This window comes from Propithecus coquereli, unplaced genomic scaffold, assembly GCF_000956105.1.
Source record: "Propithecus coquereli isolate 6110/MARCELLA unplaced genomic scaffold, Pcoq_1.0 Scaffold249, whole genome shotgun sequence".
Taxonomy (NCBI): Eukaryota; Metazoa; Chordata; class Mammalia; order Primates; family Indriidae; genus Propithecus; species Propithecus coquereli.
Window position 1 is genome coordinate 2,202,840 of NW_012148052.1, and position 16,729 is coordinate 2,219,568.

General features: G+C 50.4%; 1 protein-coding gene across 2 annotated transcripts in view; it reads right to left on the reverse strand.

The window, feature by feature from the left end:
- Positions 1-14,572: 14,572 nt before the first annotated feature.
- KCNQ4 (potassium channel, voltage gated KQT-like subfamily Q, member 4) overlaps positions 14,573-16,729 on the reverse strand; it is a 51,168-nt gene continuing 49,011 nt past the window's right edge. For both annotated transcript variants that reach the window (XM_012646743.1, XM_012646742.1), the window contains one exon: positions 14,573-16,700. In XM_012646743.1, the coding sequence (XP_012502197.1) occupies positions 16,488-16,700 (213 nt within the window). In that variant the 3' untranslated portion in view covers positions 14,573-16,487. The remainder of the gene's footprint in view (positions 16,701-16,729) is intronic.

Here is a 16,729-nt window from a genome sequence, read left to right on the forward strand (position 1 = left end):
GACTCAAGCAGGATGTCTTGCACCTCTTCCCTGGGCTACCCTCCTACAGCAACCTTTCGCCCCTTTGGTCCTGTGGAGCTCACTTTCATCCCGGGCCTGGGTCTTCGGGAGCAAGAGTCAGGCTCCCTCAGGGTTGGGGACCCAATCAGGACACAGACAAGACATTCTTCCATCCTTTTTTTTCTTTTTTCTTTTTTTCCTATTCATACGAATATTTTCCCAGGCTGATGTTCTTTATTTTGAATTATCTTTTGATTGACTGGATTTTATCACCAAGCTGTTTGTGTTTTTTTTTTCTTTCCAGAAAAGTATAACTTCTCTTGAAGTCATCTATAAAACGTGCGTGCTAATAGTATCACCCCGCAGAGGTGCTGGGGAGAGTAAATGAGTTAATGCAGGCAAAGTGTTTAGAACAGTGCAGTTCGCAGCTGGTGCTATGATCCCCGAGCCCTGGTTTTGGGGGGACACCTTTGTATTTGAGTCTTTAGGTAGGCTGTGTTTTAACCAGCTAGAAAGGGGTCACCCCAACAGTGGCACTGTTGCAGGTCACTGTTGCTTCCCCAGGAAGCTTCTGGGATGGCTTTTGCTTGCCAGAAGTTTATTAGGGAATCGGCCCCTGCAGAAGGGAGGGGACGGAAGCAGAAGTGAGCTAAAAAGCCACAGAGCAGGTCCCTAAGAGCCTCTGCGGGCCTCACAGGGAGCTCTGCCACTAGAAGGGCCCTGCAAGGTCGCCCTGAGTTTCCACGCCTGCCCCCGTCAGTCACTGGCTGTGGGCTGCCCGGGGAAGTGGCATGACCCATGGGCCCGGAGGAGCTGCCAGGGGGAGGCGGTCTGCTGGCAGCACTCCAGCAGCTGGGGCGATGGCTTCACGGAAGGGGGCTCCAGGCAGCACATCGCAGTGTCCACCGCAAGCACTGGGGCAGGGCCTGGTGACACAGGAGCCAGCAGAGTGGTAACCGCAGGCGCCTCCTTAAATCTATGCTCTGGGCATCTCATTTGCCTCCCCTTAGTCCCAGACCTGACTGGCACCTTCCCTATTACAGAACAACTAAAAACATTTTTAAGATCTATCAACTGAGAGGGTTGATGTGATGAGACTGTATACAAAGTACTTGGTAAATAGTAGATTCTCAATAACTGAGCTCTGCCAACACCACCACCGCCACCACCATCATCATCAACATTCTGGGTCAGCTAAGTGTTCAACAGTCATGCTGAATAAATTAATGAACAGTCTGATCCTAGTCTTTTCCCAGGCAGCTTAAGTGGTTTAGCTGATTACTAAGTAATCCTCTTGAATCCTTAATCCATCCTTGCCTAACTCTATGCCACCCCGTGTTAGAAGTGCTGGGTCAGGAGTAAGGCCAGCTGTAAGGCCAAGTGAGTACTTGTGGAGTGCCTACTGTGTGCAGGCATGATGGGAACCGACCAGGAGTGCCCAGTGGGTACTCTTTCCTCTTTCTCTTCCAGCCTTTTCCTGAATCACCGCCCTGCCCTGTAAATAGCACTGCTAGGGAGTGTGTCCCCATTCTGGAGGCCAGGAAATGGTGAACAGTGAGTTACTTGAGTCACAACCCGTAAGTGGCGAGGTGAGTACACCCACTCGGGCTCCCCAGGGCCCTTCCGCTCCCCGAGCTGTCTGGGGAGCCTGGTGGGACGAGAACAGAGTCCCAGACCTAGTCTGCCACTTTGTGGCTGTGAGATGCAGAGAAAGTCACTGGACCTTTTCTTTCTTCTTCCATACGATGAGAATAATCCCAACGTCAGAAGCAAGTGTGCAAGGATTCAAACGAGAGTACATTTCTGAGAGCACATTGCAAGTGGTGCAGTGCTGCCTGGTCGCGGCGGGTTTGGGGTGAACAGCCCTGGCCTCTGCCCTGCAGCGGGCCCAGGCTTCTCAGACACGATGCTCCTCGGGCCTCCAGGCCTCCGCCTGTGCCTGTGCTGTTGCCTGCAATGCCCTCCCGGGGCCTTTTCCTCACAGGAAAGACCTAGTCCCTCCCCTATCAGAGTTGGTGGGGCGTCTTCCCCCGCAAGACTGTGAGGTTCTGGGGCCAGAACCTGATTCACCATCATCCGCACCCCTGCCCTGTGTATTGCTCAGAGCAGGTATTAGAAAGAGCTGGACAGAGTGTCTGCTGCCCAGGCCCCACGCTGGAGCCGAGGCTGAAAGAGGCTCTGGGTCTGGAGTCTGAGTAATGGAGTTGGGAGCTCTGAAATCTAGGCCCAGACAGCCACGAACTTGTGATGATGGCATGTCATGTGTGCTCTCTAAGGTCTGTATGAGGAGGACCCCACATTCCCTGCCTCTTCTACCCCACAGGTGCTGGGAGGCAGTGAGGCTGGACTGAGGGAGGGGGAGAGGGAAAGGGGACACTTCCCTGGCTTGGTGGTGACCAGCACTGGGGGGCTGTGGGCTTGATGGGCACTTTCCCCTTCAGTCCTCACAGCAACTCCAGGAGGTGGGTATAGTTAGTGTCTTTATTCTAGGCAGCCAAGGCTCAGAGAGGTTAAGCAATCTATTCAACAACACACAGCCCCACAAGGGATGGACAGATGCTGGTAAACTGCACAGGGCTCTTGGGAAAAGGTTTTTCTTATTTGTAGAGTGGGAAAGGGTGGACATCCAGAAATATTAAGTCCAGACACCCCCTTGGAACAGAGGTGAGTCCAGGGACGGAGCAGGAAGACCCACACAGCTCATTACAGGGTGGTCTCCAGAGGCGCTCGTTCCTGTGCCTCCTCCTAGTGAGCAGCTCCAGCTTGGGGCTTTGCCGTAAAACGGGCTCACCCAGACCGTAGGTCCCTGCTCCTCGCCACCCAGACCGTCCTGGCCCAACAGAGAACATGAGCCCATCGTTGTTTTTGTTTTTTTTTTTTTTTTTGCAAATAAACACATTGTTTTTAATCAAAAGTAATACATGCTTGAGGCAAAATATTTATTTTTTTAGTTTTTTGTTTTTGTTTTGTTTTGTTTCGAGACAGAGTCTCACTCTGTTGCCCTGAGTAGAGTGCTGTGACATCAGCCCAGCTCATAGCAACCTCAAACTCTTGGGCTCAAGCAATCCTCCCAGGCAAAATATTTCCAAACAATTTAAAAAGCATAAAGTGAAAGGTCAGAGACACCCAAGTTTTTCCACACACATACACATAATGGTTGCATTATATTAATATTACATATATGTTACATACATATACATGGCACACGTATATTTTTGCATAAACAGGATTATAATATTTTATATGGCTGTATTTTTTTCCCTTAAAATATTTTGGAACTCTTCTTCTGTCAGTGCATATGGCTCTACCCCATTCTTTTTAATGACTGCGTTATGTGTTATCTACTTAACCATCTCCTACTGATGGGCAGTTAGCTTGTTTCCTAAATTCCACTGTTACAAATAATGCTACAGGGAGCATCCTTGTGTATTTACCCTTGCACGTTTGTGGGAACATCTCTGTAGAGTGAATTCCTAGAAGGGGAATTACTGGATCCAAAGATGTGTGCAAATAGAGCTCTGACAGCTCCTGCCAAAGAATTCCTTAAGTGACTGATTCCAGCGACCTCCCTGCCAGGGCTGCGTGAGTGTGCCCGTTGGCTCACACTCTAGGCTACACTGGACATCAGCAATTTTTTTAAATGTTTACCTCTCTAAATGGAAAAAAGTCATTTAATTGCCATTTGTTTATCAGTAAAGATATTGTCTATTTATAGTTCTTCTTCTATGAATTACCTGTTCATGTCTTTGCCCGTGTTTCTACTGGGCTGTTTGTCTTTTTTGTAGTAGTTTCTAAGAGCTCTTTATACTTTATGAATAGGAGATTTTTGTCTTTAGTAAATGTTCAGATAGTCTCTCCTCATCTGTATCTGGTCATTTAACTTTACACATAGGATCTTTTGCCTTTTATTAATGTTTATGTCATCAATTCTCTCTATTTTTCCCTTCAAGAGCTTCTGGATTTAAACGAAGGGCAGGGTTGGTCTGGCTTTCAGGAATAGCCGGAGACTCCTGTGGAGCTGGGCCCAGGCTTCCCTCTCAGAGCGCGACACGGACAGATGCAGCCAGGCCTGAGACACAAGCCCAGGCCTTGGCGTCATATAGACCTGGGTTTGAATTCTGGCTCCAAACTATGTAGACGGCATTTGGCAAAGCCACTTTACCACTCTTAGCCCTGTTTTTGTTTTTCTTTCTAATCTAAATTATGTTCACATGCGTACACACCCAACAGATGGGATTAAATGAGCTATTGGCTGACATGCACTCAGCCCAGTGCCTGGTGCAGTAAGTTCCCAACAAGCGATAGTTGTTCCAACTTAGCACCATGGGTGCTGAGTAAGCAGTAGCTGTTAACATACCCAGAGAAGGGGTGCAGGGTGGGAGGGATGACTTCAAACCATGTCCCACACAAATGGCTGAAGGACAGGGCTCTCCAGCCTGCGGAGAAAGACCCAGAGGCAGAAGTGGATATCTGCTGTTTATGCCTTGCAGGATTTAGTCGTCCTTCTCCTGGTAAAAGGTTTTCCCAAATTTCCTTTGAGAAACCATCTCTCCCTCATTTACAGCCCATGTAGTTAGGGTAAGTTTGCCTGTTTCCCTATATGCAATTCAAAATAAAATACTACCAAACAGTAAAATTAATGTAAGGAAGTCTAAATAGTTCTTCATTTTTCCATGGCTATGTTGAAACAGCAATGCTTCATCTCTGCAGTGCCCAACCCCCAGTCTGCAGCCCGTTAGGGACCAGGCCGCAGAGCTCTGCTGCACTCCCCTCCCACGGTCAGTGGAAACCTTGTCTTCCTCTAAACCGGGTTGGGGGTGTGGCGGGAAAGGGATGCGCAGCAAGGGGTGAGCGGCAGGTGAGCGAGTGAAGCTTCATCTGTATTTACAGCTGCTCCCCATTGCTCGCATAACCGCCTGAGCTCCGCACCCCCACCCATGTGTGGAAAAATTATCTTCCATGAAACCAGTCCCTGGTGCCAAGAAGTTTGGGGATGGCTGCCCATCTCCTCCTCCTCCTCCATTTCCTCCTTTTCTTCTTCACATCAAAGTCTTTCAAATTTGCAGTTAGTGCCTTAAACACATGAGCTGTTCGTCTGTTAGGTCATTCAGTACTGACTCATAATATTAATAGACATTATATCTCACCTGACTCTCGTAATCTAACTTAGCGCACTGGTACTCCAGGTTACATAGAGATGAGGGAACTGAGGTTCACAAAGGGGATAGGAAGTGACTTGCTAGTAATTTATTGAGTTAAAATATTTAATGTACTTAGGATAGTACCTGGCACATAGTAAGAGATATTTAAGTATTAACTCGGCTGCTATAACAAAGAGAACAAGAAAAATTTTAAAGCAGCTTAAAGAACAGAAAATATTTCCTTCTGGTTCCACCCAGTCATTCAGACCCAGATTGCCTGCTTCTTGCTGCTCTGCTATTCATGATCCCAACCTTAGAAGCCAAGATGGCTGCTCAGGGTCCAAGTCAGCATTTTTTCTTTTCTATCTTCATCTGCAGAGTGGAAGCTGGGTCATGGACACCTTCGTGTTCCGCTCTAGGGAGTAAGAAACTGATCAGGCAGGCACACCCAGTGGTTTAAGGCCCAGTGACACACATCACTTCTACTCAGATTCCCTCGACAAGAATTTAATCACATGACCACACTTAGCTGCAAGGGAGGCTGGGAAATATGATTTCTAGCTGGCAACCCTGTGTCATCAATAACTGAGTTACTATGAAAGAGGGAAAGGATGGATTTTGGTGGACAACCAGCAGCCTTCATCACAGTGAATGGTAGTAATAAGTGGCTCGATTGAGATTAGAACTCAAGTCTCCTATGCCCGAGGGCACTTGGTGGGGGTGGGGAAGATGTCAGAGGCCTGAGTCCTGTATGAAAAGAATTGTTGGAATTTAGTAGACTTGATATCACTCAGTCATAACTATAAAATGCCCATCTTGGGCAACTCCCTTCCCTTCTTCGAGTCTCAGTTTCCTTATTTGTAAAATGGGGAAAGTAAGGGGACTTACCAGTGAGTTGCTGCTGTGGAAGCAATTACCACAGTTCATGACACATACTAGGAGCTCACATGGTGGAATGAATGGGGGAGAATTGGAACACAAGCACCTGAAAGAAGGAAATTCCAAGGGAGGTGATGACGTATGCAAAGGCCAAGAGGCAGGAAAGAATAAGGCTTGACTGGGAAAGTCAGCAAGTCCAGAGTGGTTACGTGTAGGGCGGATGGTCAGAAGGGCAAGGGATGTGCTCAGAGTAGGCAAGGGTCAAAGAGGGTGACCTTTGGGTGGCAGGCTGAGGAGCTTGGACTTGATCCTGTTGGTACCGGGGAGCCATGGAGGATATGAGCAGAGAGGAAAAAGAGTTCGGTTTGTGTTGGAAAGATCACTCTGGCTGCTGTGAGTAGAATGGATTTGAGAGGGGCACACTGGGGAAATGGGGAGCCCTGAGAAGGCTGTCACACTGATTCAGGCAGTGTTGAGGGCCCTGTGACAAGTGGTGGCAAAGTGGGGTAGATGGGAGAAATGGTAAAGAGACAGAAATAATACGCCTGAGGGGAGATCTGGTGTGAAAAAGCATGGAACACAGTGTCTTCCATAAGCGTTCTTTCGCTGAATGAATGACTCTATTCCACCCCATCCATTCCACATGTGAGCACCTAGAATGTGTCATAGGATTACTTGGGATTAGGTGTGTGGCTTTGAGCGACAGTAGCTTAAGTAAAAGGAACCAGGTAGGTGGTGCGGGACGAGTGCGGTTACCCATAGTATCAGTGTCCGGGCCCCTGCACCTGGTTGGTTGCTTTGTCATTCATGGGTTAGACCTCATGATCCAAAAAGGCTGCTTCAGCTACCGTGTCAACATTCCCTCCAGGAAGGAGAAAAGAAGAGAAGTGCTCTTTCCAGAAGTTGCCCACACCTGACCACAAAGGAGGCTCAGAAATGTAGTCTTGACTCTGAATGTTCAAGTGTCTCAGTAGCATTTGGAGGTTCTGCTACTGAGGAAGCAGATGGGAACGGATCCTGCAGTTTCAATAAAGACCTGCTGAAGAGGGGCTACAGGAGAGAAAGGAGCCAAAAAGCGTTCCCAGGGGTGTGGCCTGGGGGACGGGATGACTCCTCCCTGAGAAGAGTCCTGTAGGGAGCAGGATAAGATCAGACTGGACAGGTCAGGTCATCCGGGGCTGATGTCTAGGAGGACCGGGCCAGGTAAACGGGTCCAGAGCTCAGGAGTGAGGTCTGGACTGACAGTGAGCATGTTTTGGAGGTATCAGCACATCCACGGTTGCCATGGGAATGATGACACAGAGTGATAAAAGAAGGCGGCCAAGGACAGAACCTTGGAGGGAGGCTGAGGAGCAGCGGGGGGATAGGATGGGAAGCAGCTGGAAGGTGTTGGGAAAGCCCAGGGAGGTGTTTCCCAGTGATGGGTGTTGCCTGACGCTGCTGAAGAGGCTGTTCAGTTGGGCAACCAGGAAGTCAAAAATGGCTTTGCCTGAGCGGTTTCAAGAGAGTGGAGAGGCAGGAGTCAGGATGCCGTGGGTCAGCCGGAAATGGGAAAAGAGAAATTGGGATCGGCAAAGTAGATGGTGTGCATAAGTGACCTTTCTGGACCTCAGTGTTTCCACTGGTCAAGTGACCCACGTTTGGGGCTTCTTTACTGGGCTTTTCACTGGACCTGGCTCTCTACCCCTGGGTTTGGCCCTGATGGCACCTGCTTGAGATGGGCTGCAATACCCCACTTTGCTCTGATGGTGGCAGCACCACACCAACACTCCCTGGACCAACACATGGCACATAAATACATAAATGCATTTTCGGGGAAAGAAGCTCAGTTCCCCAAACACCAAAACTTTGGCTTTTTTTTGCCACTTTGGATGGGAGCCTTGAAGAGAGAAAGTTGGATGGAACTTTTGGTTCAAATCCTGGTCTTCCTGTAATCCTAGCACTCTGGGAGGCCGAGGCGGGTGGATCACTCAAGGTCAGGAGTTCGAGACCAGCCTGAGCAAGAGCGAGACCCCGTCTCTACTAAAAAAAAAAATAGAAAGAAATGATATGGACAACTAAAAATATATATATAGAGAAAAAGTTAGCCGGGCATGGTGGCGCGTGCCCGTAGTCCCAGCTATTCGGGAGGCTGAGGCAGGAGGATCGCTTGAGCCCAGGAGTTTGAGGTTGCTGTGAGCTAGGCTGACACCACGGCACTCACTCTAGCCTGGGCAACAAAGTGAGACTCTGTCTTGAAAAAAAAAAAAAAAAAAATCCTGGTCTTGTTGCTTACTGGCTGTGTGACCTTGAGCAAGTCCTCTCCGGCACTGAGCCAGTTTCCTGGTTCACAAAGTGCAGATGACAACAAACCCAAACCTACCTCGCAGGCACTGTGATTCTCCAAACAGGTGTGGCTGTGGCACAGACTCAGTGTGGCTTGTGGGCAGACTCAGGCTGGGGTGGGCCAGCAGGGATGAGCTCAGGAGCCGTGGGAGGGACCAGAGCAGGCCAGCCCTGGGGGTGGTGGCGTGTGCGCCTGTGGTCTTCACAAGGGCTGGACGAGCTGTGGCTTTGGGGTCAGGAAAGCTGGGTTCAGATTTTGCAGATGAGGGAACCGAGGCTTACGGAGAAGGGGAAGTGACTTTTCCAGGGTCACACCCCTCAAACAGGAAAAGCAGAGACACCAAAACCAAAATTTGGAAAATAATTTGATGGATAATATTTATTTAGGGGGAAAAAAGCATCTCAGTTGTAGCAAGGGGAAAATCAGAACTTTGTGGGACTTCCTTACTGTGACTGTTGTTTCGTGTTGTTTGCCGCACTTGGGACTTCCCCTGTCCCTCTTTTAACGCCCACATTCTGAGAGCACCCCGTATCTGTTTCTGCCCCCATGATGACGCAGGGCATGGTAGGGATGTGAGGGGAGGAAGACTTGCCAGGCACAGGCCTGGGGCTCAAGAGACTTGGGCTCAGCTCTGGGCTCTGTGCTAGCTTGCTTGCTGGGCCTCAGTTTCCCCATCTGCAAAATGAAGCTGTTGGACCAGCAGGCTCCTGGGAGCCTTGGCAGCCCTGACTTCTATGAAGGCTTCTCCTTCCCCTTCAGCCTCCCTGACCATCCGCCCCAAAGTTGCTCCCCCAACATGTCACTGTCCCATTTCCGTTTTATTTTTTTCACAGCACTTATCACCCTTGAAATTATCTTGGTTTTTGTTTATTTTCTGTCTAGACAGTAATCTACTGTCTACTGCATGTGAGCAGGGACTTTGTGAGTTGGGGAGAGCCACTGTGACCTTGGCGCCTACAACAGCGCTTGGCATGTGGTAGAGAGGAACCAGCAATTGCAGAATGATTGAATGAAGGGCAGAGAACACAGCCCCTTCCTCTCTGAGGCAAGTCCTGGAGTCCTCCCAGCTCAACCTGTGAACTGCTGAGCTCTGCCACCCCCTTTCCACTCTCTCTCTTCCAGACATGCTGAGCCTAACTCAAGGGTCGGGTGTCCTGGCCCCAAAAGCACAGCCGGTTTCCTGGCTCCAGGCTGGAGCTGCAACACCAAGCCAAGGTCTTTACTGGCGCCTTGTGGCCGTGGGGACACATAGCAGGGACTGAGGAGATTCTCAGGTGGGAGATGAGCAGTCCCAGGTGGCCCTGCTTCCCTCCCTTCCAGCCAGCACTTATGAATCACCTGTTTGCCCGGCCGTGTGCTGGGGATGGTGATGACCACAAACAAGAAACAAATGTGTTTCTTGCCCTCCAGGAGCTGAAGTCGCACCTGGGGAAGGAGAGTGGCCCTGGGGTCCAGGAGAAGAGCTACAGGGTAATCTGGCAGGAGTGAAGGGGAGATAAGGGCAGACGGTACCCCAGTTCTGAGCAGGCAGGGTAGCCTGGGTCTCGGGCCTCAGGATCCTCCTGCCAGGGTATCTGTTTCTCAGCAATCCTCCTACCTCTTCCAGGAAATCCTCCATGTTTCCCACTCATTTTACAGCCTGTTTGGGGGGCGGGGAGCAAGAAAAAGAAAAAGAAAAAGAAAGAGAAGGGAAAGTGTCTGGTGTCCAGAGAAGCCATCTGGGACAAAACCAAAGACATTTAAGGAGATTTATAAAATCCTTTGTGATGTGTAATATAAATCTTCTACCTCATTGCTTCCAGTAAAGCAATTTACTAGCTGCATTAGTCAGGTCTTGCTGTGATAATGCTGTGAAACAAACGATCCCCAAATCTCAGTGGCCTATAAAACCAAATGTAATTTCACACTCCTAAGTCTTTAGGCCAACATCAGTTTAGATGATGTTGGCTGCATCAGGATGGACTCCCACATTTTTTCTAGTACAAGTCTATTCCACGTGTCTGCATTCTGCACCCAGAATGAAAGAACAGCTGCCTGAGGTTTCTCATGTTGGAAGAACTTGCCATGCCTCTTATGGCCTCAGTTTGAAACAAGCACACTGTCCTTTCCACCCACATTCAATTGGCCAAAACAAATCCCACGGCCAAGCCCAAAGTCAGTGGGGTAGGGGAGTGGATGCCGTGGGCCTCGACCCAGATCCCCACCCCATCCCCGACTTCAGAGCCTACATAACCATTTTCAGATGCTGGGAATCTGCTGCTGGATCACAACTGTGTCACTCACTGAATTTGCCCTTGGCCATAAAGAACTGCCTCGCCCAAAGTCATGGCCAGTGATTGGCTGATGCAGGAAAACAAAGGCCTGCTTCCTTCCTTCAATTTGGCACAACTCTGCAGTGCTATCTGAGCTCCAGAGCTCCGGACAATCAGCAGATGCCTCAGTTGACATCATGTAGTAGATCATCTTCTCCCTCTGCCCATTCCTGCCTCCTGCCTTTCTTATAGATGAATCTCCTGAGCACACTCCCCCATAAACCTCTGCATGCAACTATCTGTCTCTGAATCCGTTTCCAGGAAACCCACCGTAAGACAAGTGGGCAAGAACATGCCACACAAGGGTAGCCATGGCAAGGGCGAAGAAGGAGGGAAGACTTTCAGACAAAGAACACAGTCTACTGCAATAGTTAAATAAAGAATGCACCATGGAGACAGATCTGATTTATTTTGCCTGCAACAAAATGCTGGACACATGCTCCATGTGTAAGCAGGGGGAGAATTGAGGCTACCTCTGGGAGGTCCCCATATTTGGTTGCAATGAGTATATTTTATGTATTGGGGTTCTAAATAGGTTATATTCAAAGGTTCTGGGCCTTTAAAAATTTTTTTTTCCAAACAACTGGGTTCTATGATGTCTATATATCTATCCAGCTCTGCCCGGTTGGGATAGAGTGACTCTCAGCCCGTGTGCATTTACAGCAGAAAGTTGGCCAGGTTGGTGAGTCAAACCCACACCCCAAGTGTTATGGCCTGAATTGTGTCCCTCCAAAATTCTTATGTTGAAGCCCTAACCCCCAGTCCCTCAAAATGTGACTGCATTTGGAGACAGGGCCTTTAAAGAGGTAATTAAGTTAAAACGGGGAGTTAGAGTGAGCCCTAAACCAATACGGCGTGCTTGTAAGAAGAAGAGCTCAGGACACAGAGAGAAACACTAGACATGTACACACACAGAGACGACTATATACAGACCCAGAAGAAGACGGCCTCTACAGTCCAAGGAGAGAGGCCTTAAAATGAAACCAACCCTGCTGATATCTTGATTTTTGGATCTTCAACTTCCAGATCTGTGAGGAAATGAATTTCTGTTGCTAAGCCCCCCAGTCTGTGGTATCTGTTATGGCAGTCCACGCAGACCCGGCACCGGCATGGAAGCTGTCGCAATCCCATTGTACACGAGAGGTAGGTGGTAGGGGATATGTGTCCCCCTCGGCTTCTCAGAGGGAAAACAAAGACGTTTTAACAACTGGAACTGTCAAAGGTCGATGAAAAACAAAATTATCTAAATTGAGAAATACACTGCATGAGGTTTTTTTGATCTGCAAGAGTGTAAAAATTGCAACATATTCAGAGCACCCATGCAAGTGAGCAGAGCCTGCAACTCGTAGTCCCAGGCTGCTTAGGACAGCTTCTGAGCCTGGGCCTCAGGAGGCCGTGCAGCCTCCGCTTTCGCTCTCTTGCCATGTGAGGAACCCCAGCCTAACCTACTGGAGAATGAGAAGCCAGGTGGAGCAGAGACAGCTATCCTGCCTGGGGACCAACCAGGGTGCCGACAGCCCATGCCAGGCACCAGACGTGTGATTAAGGCCCTCTTAGGTCATCCGGCCCCTGTCAAGATGCCAGATGATTACAAGCACATGCATGACCCCAGGTGAGACGAGCAGAACTGCTCAGCTGAGTTCAGCCCAAACTGCTAACCCATAGAATCAAGAATAAATGAAACGGTTGTTATTTTAAGCCATCAAGTGTTAGGATAAGTTGGTACATAGCAATAGATAAATGACACACCAGGCTAAAATCGTATCTGTTCTCAAGGACGTATCTGATGACAGTCTGGGGACTCCCATAGCCACCTGCAAACCCTCCTTACTGAGCCGGACAAACTTAGAAGACTAACAGCGGCTTGTGCATTGGTTCATTGTGCATCTGTCTCCCCCAGAGGCCGGACGACCTCAGGGCCAAAGCCCATTCTCTGCGCCTGTTCGTCCTGTGTATTGTGCTGAGCCAGGGTCTGGCATACAGCAGGTGCTCAATAGACATTTACTCAATTAGCGAAATGACAGGGGACTTTTTCAGGTTACCAGTCTCTCCTGTTTGGGTTACTGCATCAGTAGTCTCCTACCTGGTCTCCCCACATATACACTTGCTCCCTGAAATCCATCTTCCATTCTAGGAAGAAAACATACTAAAATGCAAATCTACCCCAATGCAATCTCTGATCAAAATCTTTCATTGGCTCCCCACCGCCTTCATGTTTAAGTCTTATCTCTTTGGAATGGATTCATGATATCCTGCAAACCGTGACCTGTAATTCTAAAGTCTCACTTGCACCACTCTCTCCCTTGCTCTCTGGGCTCGGCCACAGGGATTTCTTTCTGTCCCTTTCATGTAGCACACTCTCTGGTGCCTCTGGACCTTTGCACATGCTATGCCTTCTAGCTGGAACATTCACCACCACCACCACCACCACCACCCCAGTTCCCAGGCCTGGCCAAATCCTACTCATCCTTCAACACATTTGGTTGTCCGTTTTGCCTGGATGGAGAGGTGACAAGAAGTATGGATCTATATTGATTTACGGGTAGTGGCTAATGGTTTGGCTGGATGGTCAGGGACTCAGCACAGAATTGGAGGATTGGCAGTAAGGAAAACTGGAAAAGGCATTTAGATGGACTTTCAGAAATGACACAGAATGTGAAGATATTTTCATTCCAAGTAAAATCTCACCACAAGGCATGCATGGCAGAGGGGGTTCTCAATAGTGAGGCGGACAAGATGGCACCTTCTGTGGTTGTCAGCCAGTCTCTTTCTCCAGTCTCTCCAGGGCTTTTTCAGTATGCTCATGCACAATGTGGTCATGGTGGCCAGAACGGAGACCATTTATGGGTTCAAAAACATGGGCTTACCACACCAAGGCTGATCTGGCTAATGCTGCTACTACACGTCCAACCTGCCATCAGCAGGGACAAATGCTAATATGTCATCCCTCTGCAGGGGTCCACCTAGCCACCTGGTGCCAGGTCGATTCCATCACTGAGGGGGCATGGCTTATCCTCATTGACACAGCCAGAATACAAGGTCCCAGGAATCCAAGGGAGATAGTAAGAGTAGCTTCTCTCACTGTGTATGACACCAAATGACCCACCATGTTAGTTTCCTGTGGCTGCCAGAAAAATAACTATAAATTTAAAACAACAGAAATTTCTACTCGGGAGGCTGAGGTGGGAGGATTGCTTGAGCCCAGGAATTCAAGGCTGCAGTGAGCTGTGATTGTGCCACTGCACTCGGGCCTGGGTGACAGAGCCAGACCTTATCTCAAATAAATAAATAAATAAATAAAACAAATTTATTCTTTCACAGTTCTGGGGGCCAGAAGTTCAAAATCAGTTTCCCTGGGGCCAAATCAAGGTGTGAGCCCCAGAACTCCAGGACTTCCCCTCTGCAAGCTTGTGGATTCTGATAAGCCCAACCTCTTGCCTACGTTCCTGCATCTTCCTGCAGCTCTAGGAGTGGTAGCTGCTTCCTGCAGTCATTTTCTCTGTTATCCCAGTGTCCTCTTTTTGTTCTTCAGCCCTCCTACATCAGTGTAACCCATTCCCTAGAGTAAATTCTCTCTGCTGAAAAACCTAGTGGTGTTTCTGTTTTTCTGACTGGACCCTATTGATACAAACTATTAGGAATGTGGCACTCACTTTTCACTGGTCATTGTGAGAGGTCAGCCTGCTGCGAAGGGAGGCTGATGGGAAACAGATTCCTGGCACATTCAAGCATCTAGATCTAGCTGTGCATGAAGCCAAATCTATCCCCGGGACTTTTCAGTTCTCTCAGCCAATAAGTTTCATTTTTTGCTTAGGCCATATGGTGTTGGGTTTTTGTTATTTACAAATCTTGTCCCCACCCCCAAATCAGAAGCCTCAACCCACAGCCACTGAACAAAACCAAGACCAACCACCTCCTACTGAAAACTTTAATGAAACCAATAAGTTAATAAGTTAACAAAGTGAGGTACTTGCATATCCCAGAACCGGGTTGGTGGGGGAACCTCGATCATGGAAGGAGGGAGGGCTTCTTCCCATGTCTCCTTTGGTCATAGGGCAATCCCATTCTCCTGCCCCTCTCCACAGCTCTGTCTCTGAGGGGGTGGAGGGGTGGCTCTCTGGGGACAGTGTAGTGCGGTGAGGTGAGCCAGGATAGCTCCATCCAGGGCATGATGGTCACATGCAGAGGGCATGTTGGGGCAGAGGCTGGGCACCATGGGGCTGAGCAAGATCCAACCCAAGTCCTGGCGCTGGTGCATGCAGGTCTCCAGTATGAGATGCAGGCAGCTTGGCCTCAGCCACAGAGGGTTGCCATTGGTCCACTACCCCTCATCCTCCTGCTACCTGCATTGGCTTTGCAGAAGAGGAACAAAGGGGTAGGGATACGAAAGTGTTCCTGGGGACCTGGAGTGGACAGGGGCTTATGCCAGGATGCGGGGCTGCCAGCTGAAGTGAAGAAGTGGGGTATGGAGAAAGGGGAGACAGTGCATGTGAAAGGCAGATGTGCAGTTGGTATAGCTGCTAGGTACATCACTATTCTCTTTGGGAGTTAGAGTGACTAGGAAGGGGCCAGCCTGGATAGAAGCAGGTCCACGGTCTCTCCAGTAGTATCCACGCCCCAGAGGCCTAGGCCCAAGTTGTGCTGTGGGGAAGCTAAGGAGGGCCCTCGGGGACAGGCAGAGGCAGCAGTTAGGGCTCCTGGACCAGAGAGGAGGAGATCTTGAGGATGGGGAGCTGGTAAAACTCTGGGTGGGGCCTGAAGCGACCTGAGGTCACCTCAAAATTCCTTCTCCTGCCCAGATGGAGCAGGGGGCTTCCTCTCAGTGGACACCATCCTGCAAGGCCAGTCTACTGACATCAGCTATAGAGGCCCAGGAAAGGCTGAGTGGCCCTGTGCTCATGTCTCCAAGTGTGTGTGTTTGTATGCGTCAGTGTGTGAGAGGCTTTCTGCATGTCTGGAGAAACTAAAAGGCCATGTTTGTGTGACCATCCATGGAGCACTGTCTGGGAGGTTTGGGGAAAATACAGAAAATTGTGCTGAACGTCAAAGGTGTCTAGAGAGCCAGGTGGAAGAGTGGACATCGAGCAGGAAGGGGGGGCCCCTGGGAGGTGACACCTGCAAATGGGAAGGCCCAGGCACTGCCCTTGGGAGAGGGGAGGGGAGAAACAGGCCCCATGCTGGGTGGGGACAGGTGATAAGCCAAAGAACGGGGTTAGGGTTATGGCCAAGCAGCCTGAGACCAGCTACTGCTGGGGGCCGTCTCCCAATGGGGGAGGGGCAGAGGGACCCCATGGGGGTCCTCAAAGTTGCATATTTAACATAGTTTGCATATTTGGTGCCCACCTGCCTTGTGGCCAGGTCCTGTGCTTTGCGGGTACCTGTAGGGGCACCTTGGGCCCACCCCCAAGTGGGGCGAGGACTTGGCGGGAGGGCTTCCCTGCTCTGTCCGAAGGGCGGGCCAGAGACCTCACCTTGCATAGCCGGAAGCTGGGTCAGGGCCCAGGGCCCCAACGCCGCGCTCCCACTCCCGGGGCAGTGCCCCTGCCAGGCGGGTCATGTGGGGCCTTGATGGAGCATTAGGGCACTGGACGGCCCGACAGCCCTGCTGCTGCCCTCCGTGCGGCCTGGCATCTCACGCTCCTGAGGTGGGGGCAGGGCGCCGGCCCCGCAGCGGGTATCTCGCCCACCCAGGCAGCTGAATACTGCTTGCGGCCTCTCTCCCCGCGAGGGAGCGAGTTCAAGTACAGAGGAGTCCGGAGGCCTCCGAGGGCGGGTCCGAGCGCCAGGCCGAGGGGCTGGCCGTGTGCTGCCCCGCCCCCGAGACGCCCTTCAGTCCATGTTGGTGCTGACCGAGCGGGAGATGCTGAGCGTCTGTGCCGAGACGGAGATGTCCTCGTGGTCCACAGGGCTGTGGTAGTCCGAGGTGATGTCGGGATCGAAGAGCGGCACTTGCACGGTGCCCAGGCTGGCCGAGGTGCCGGAGCGCAGGCAGCGCGAGTAGAAGCCCAGCAGCAGGTCCAGCTTGTGCTCGATGGACTGCACCTGGGGGCGGGGCGCGGCCGGGATGGGGC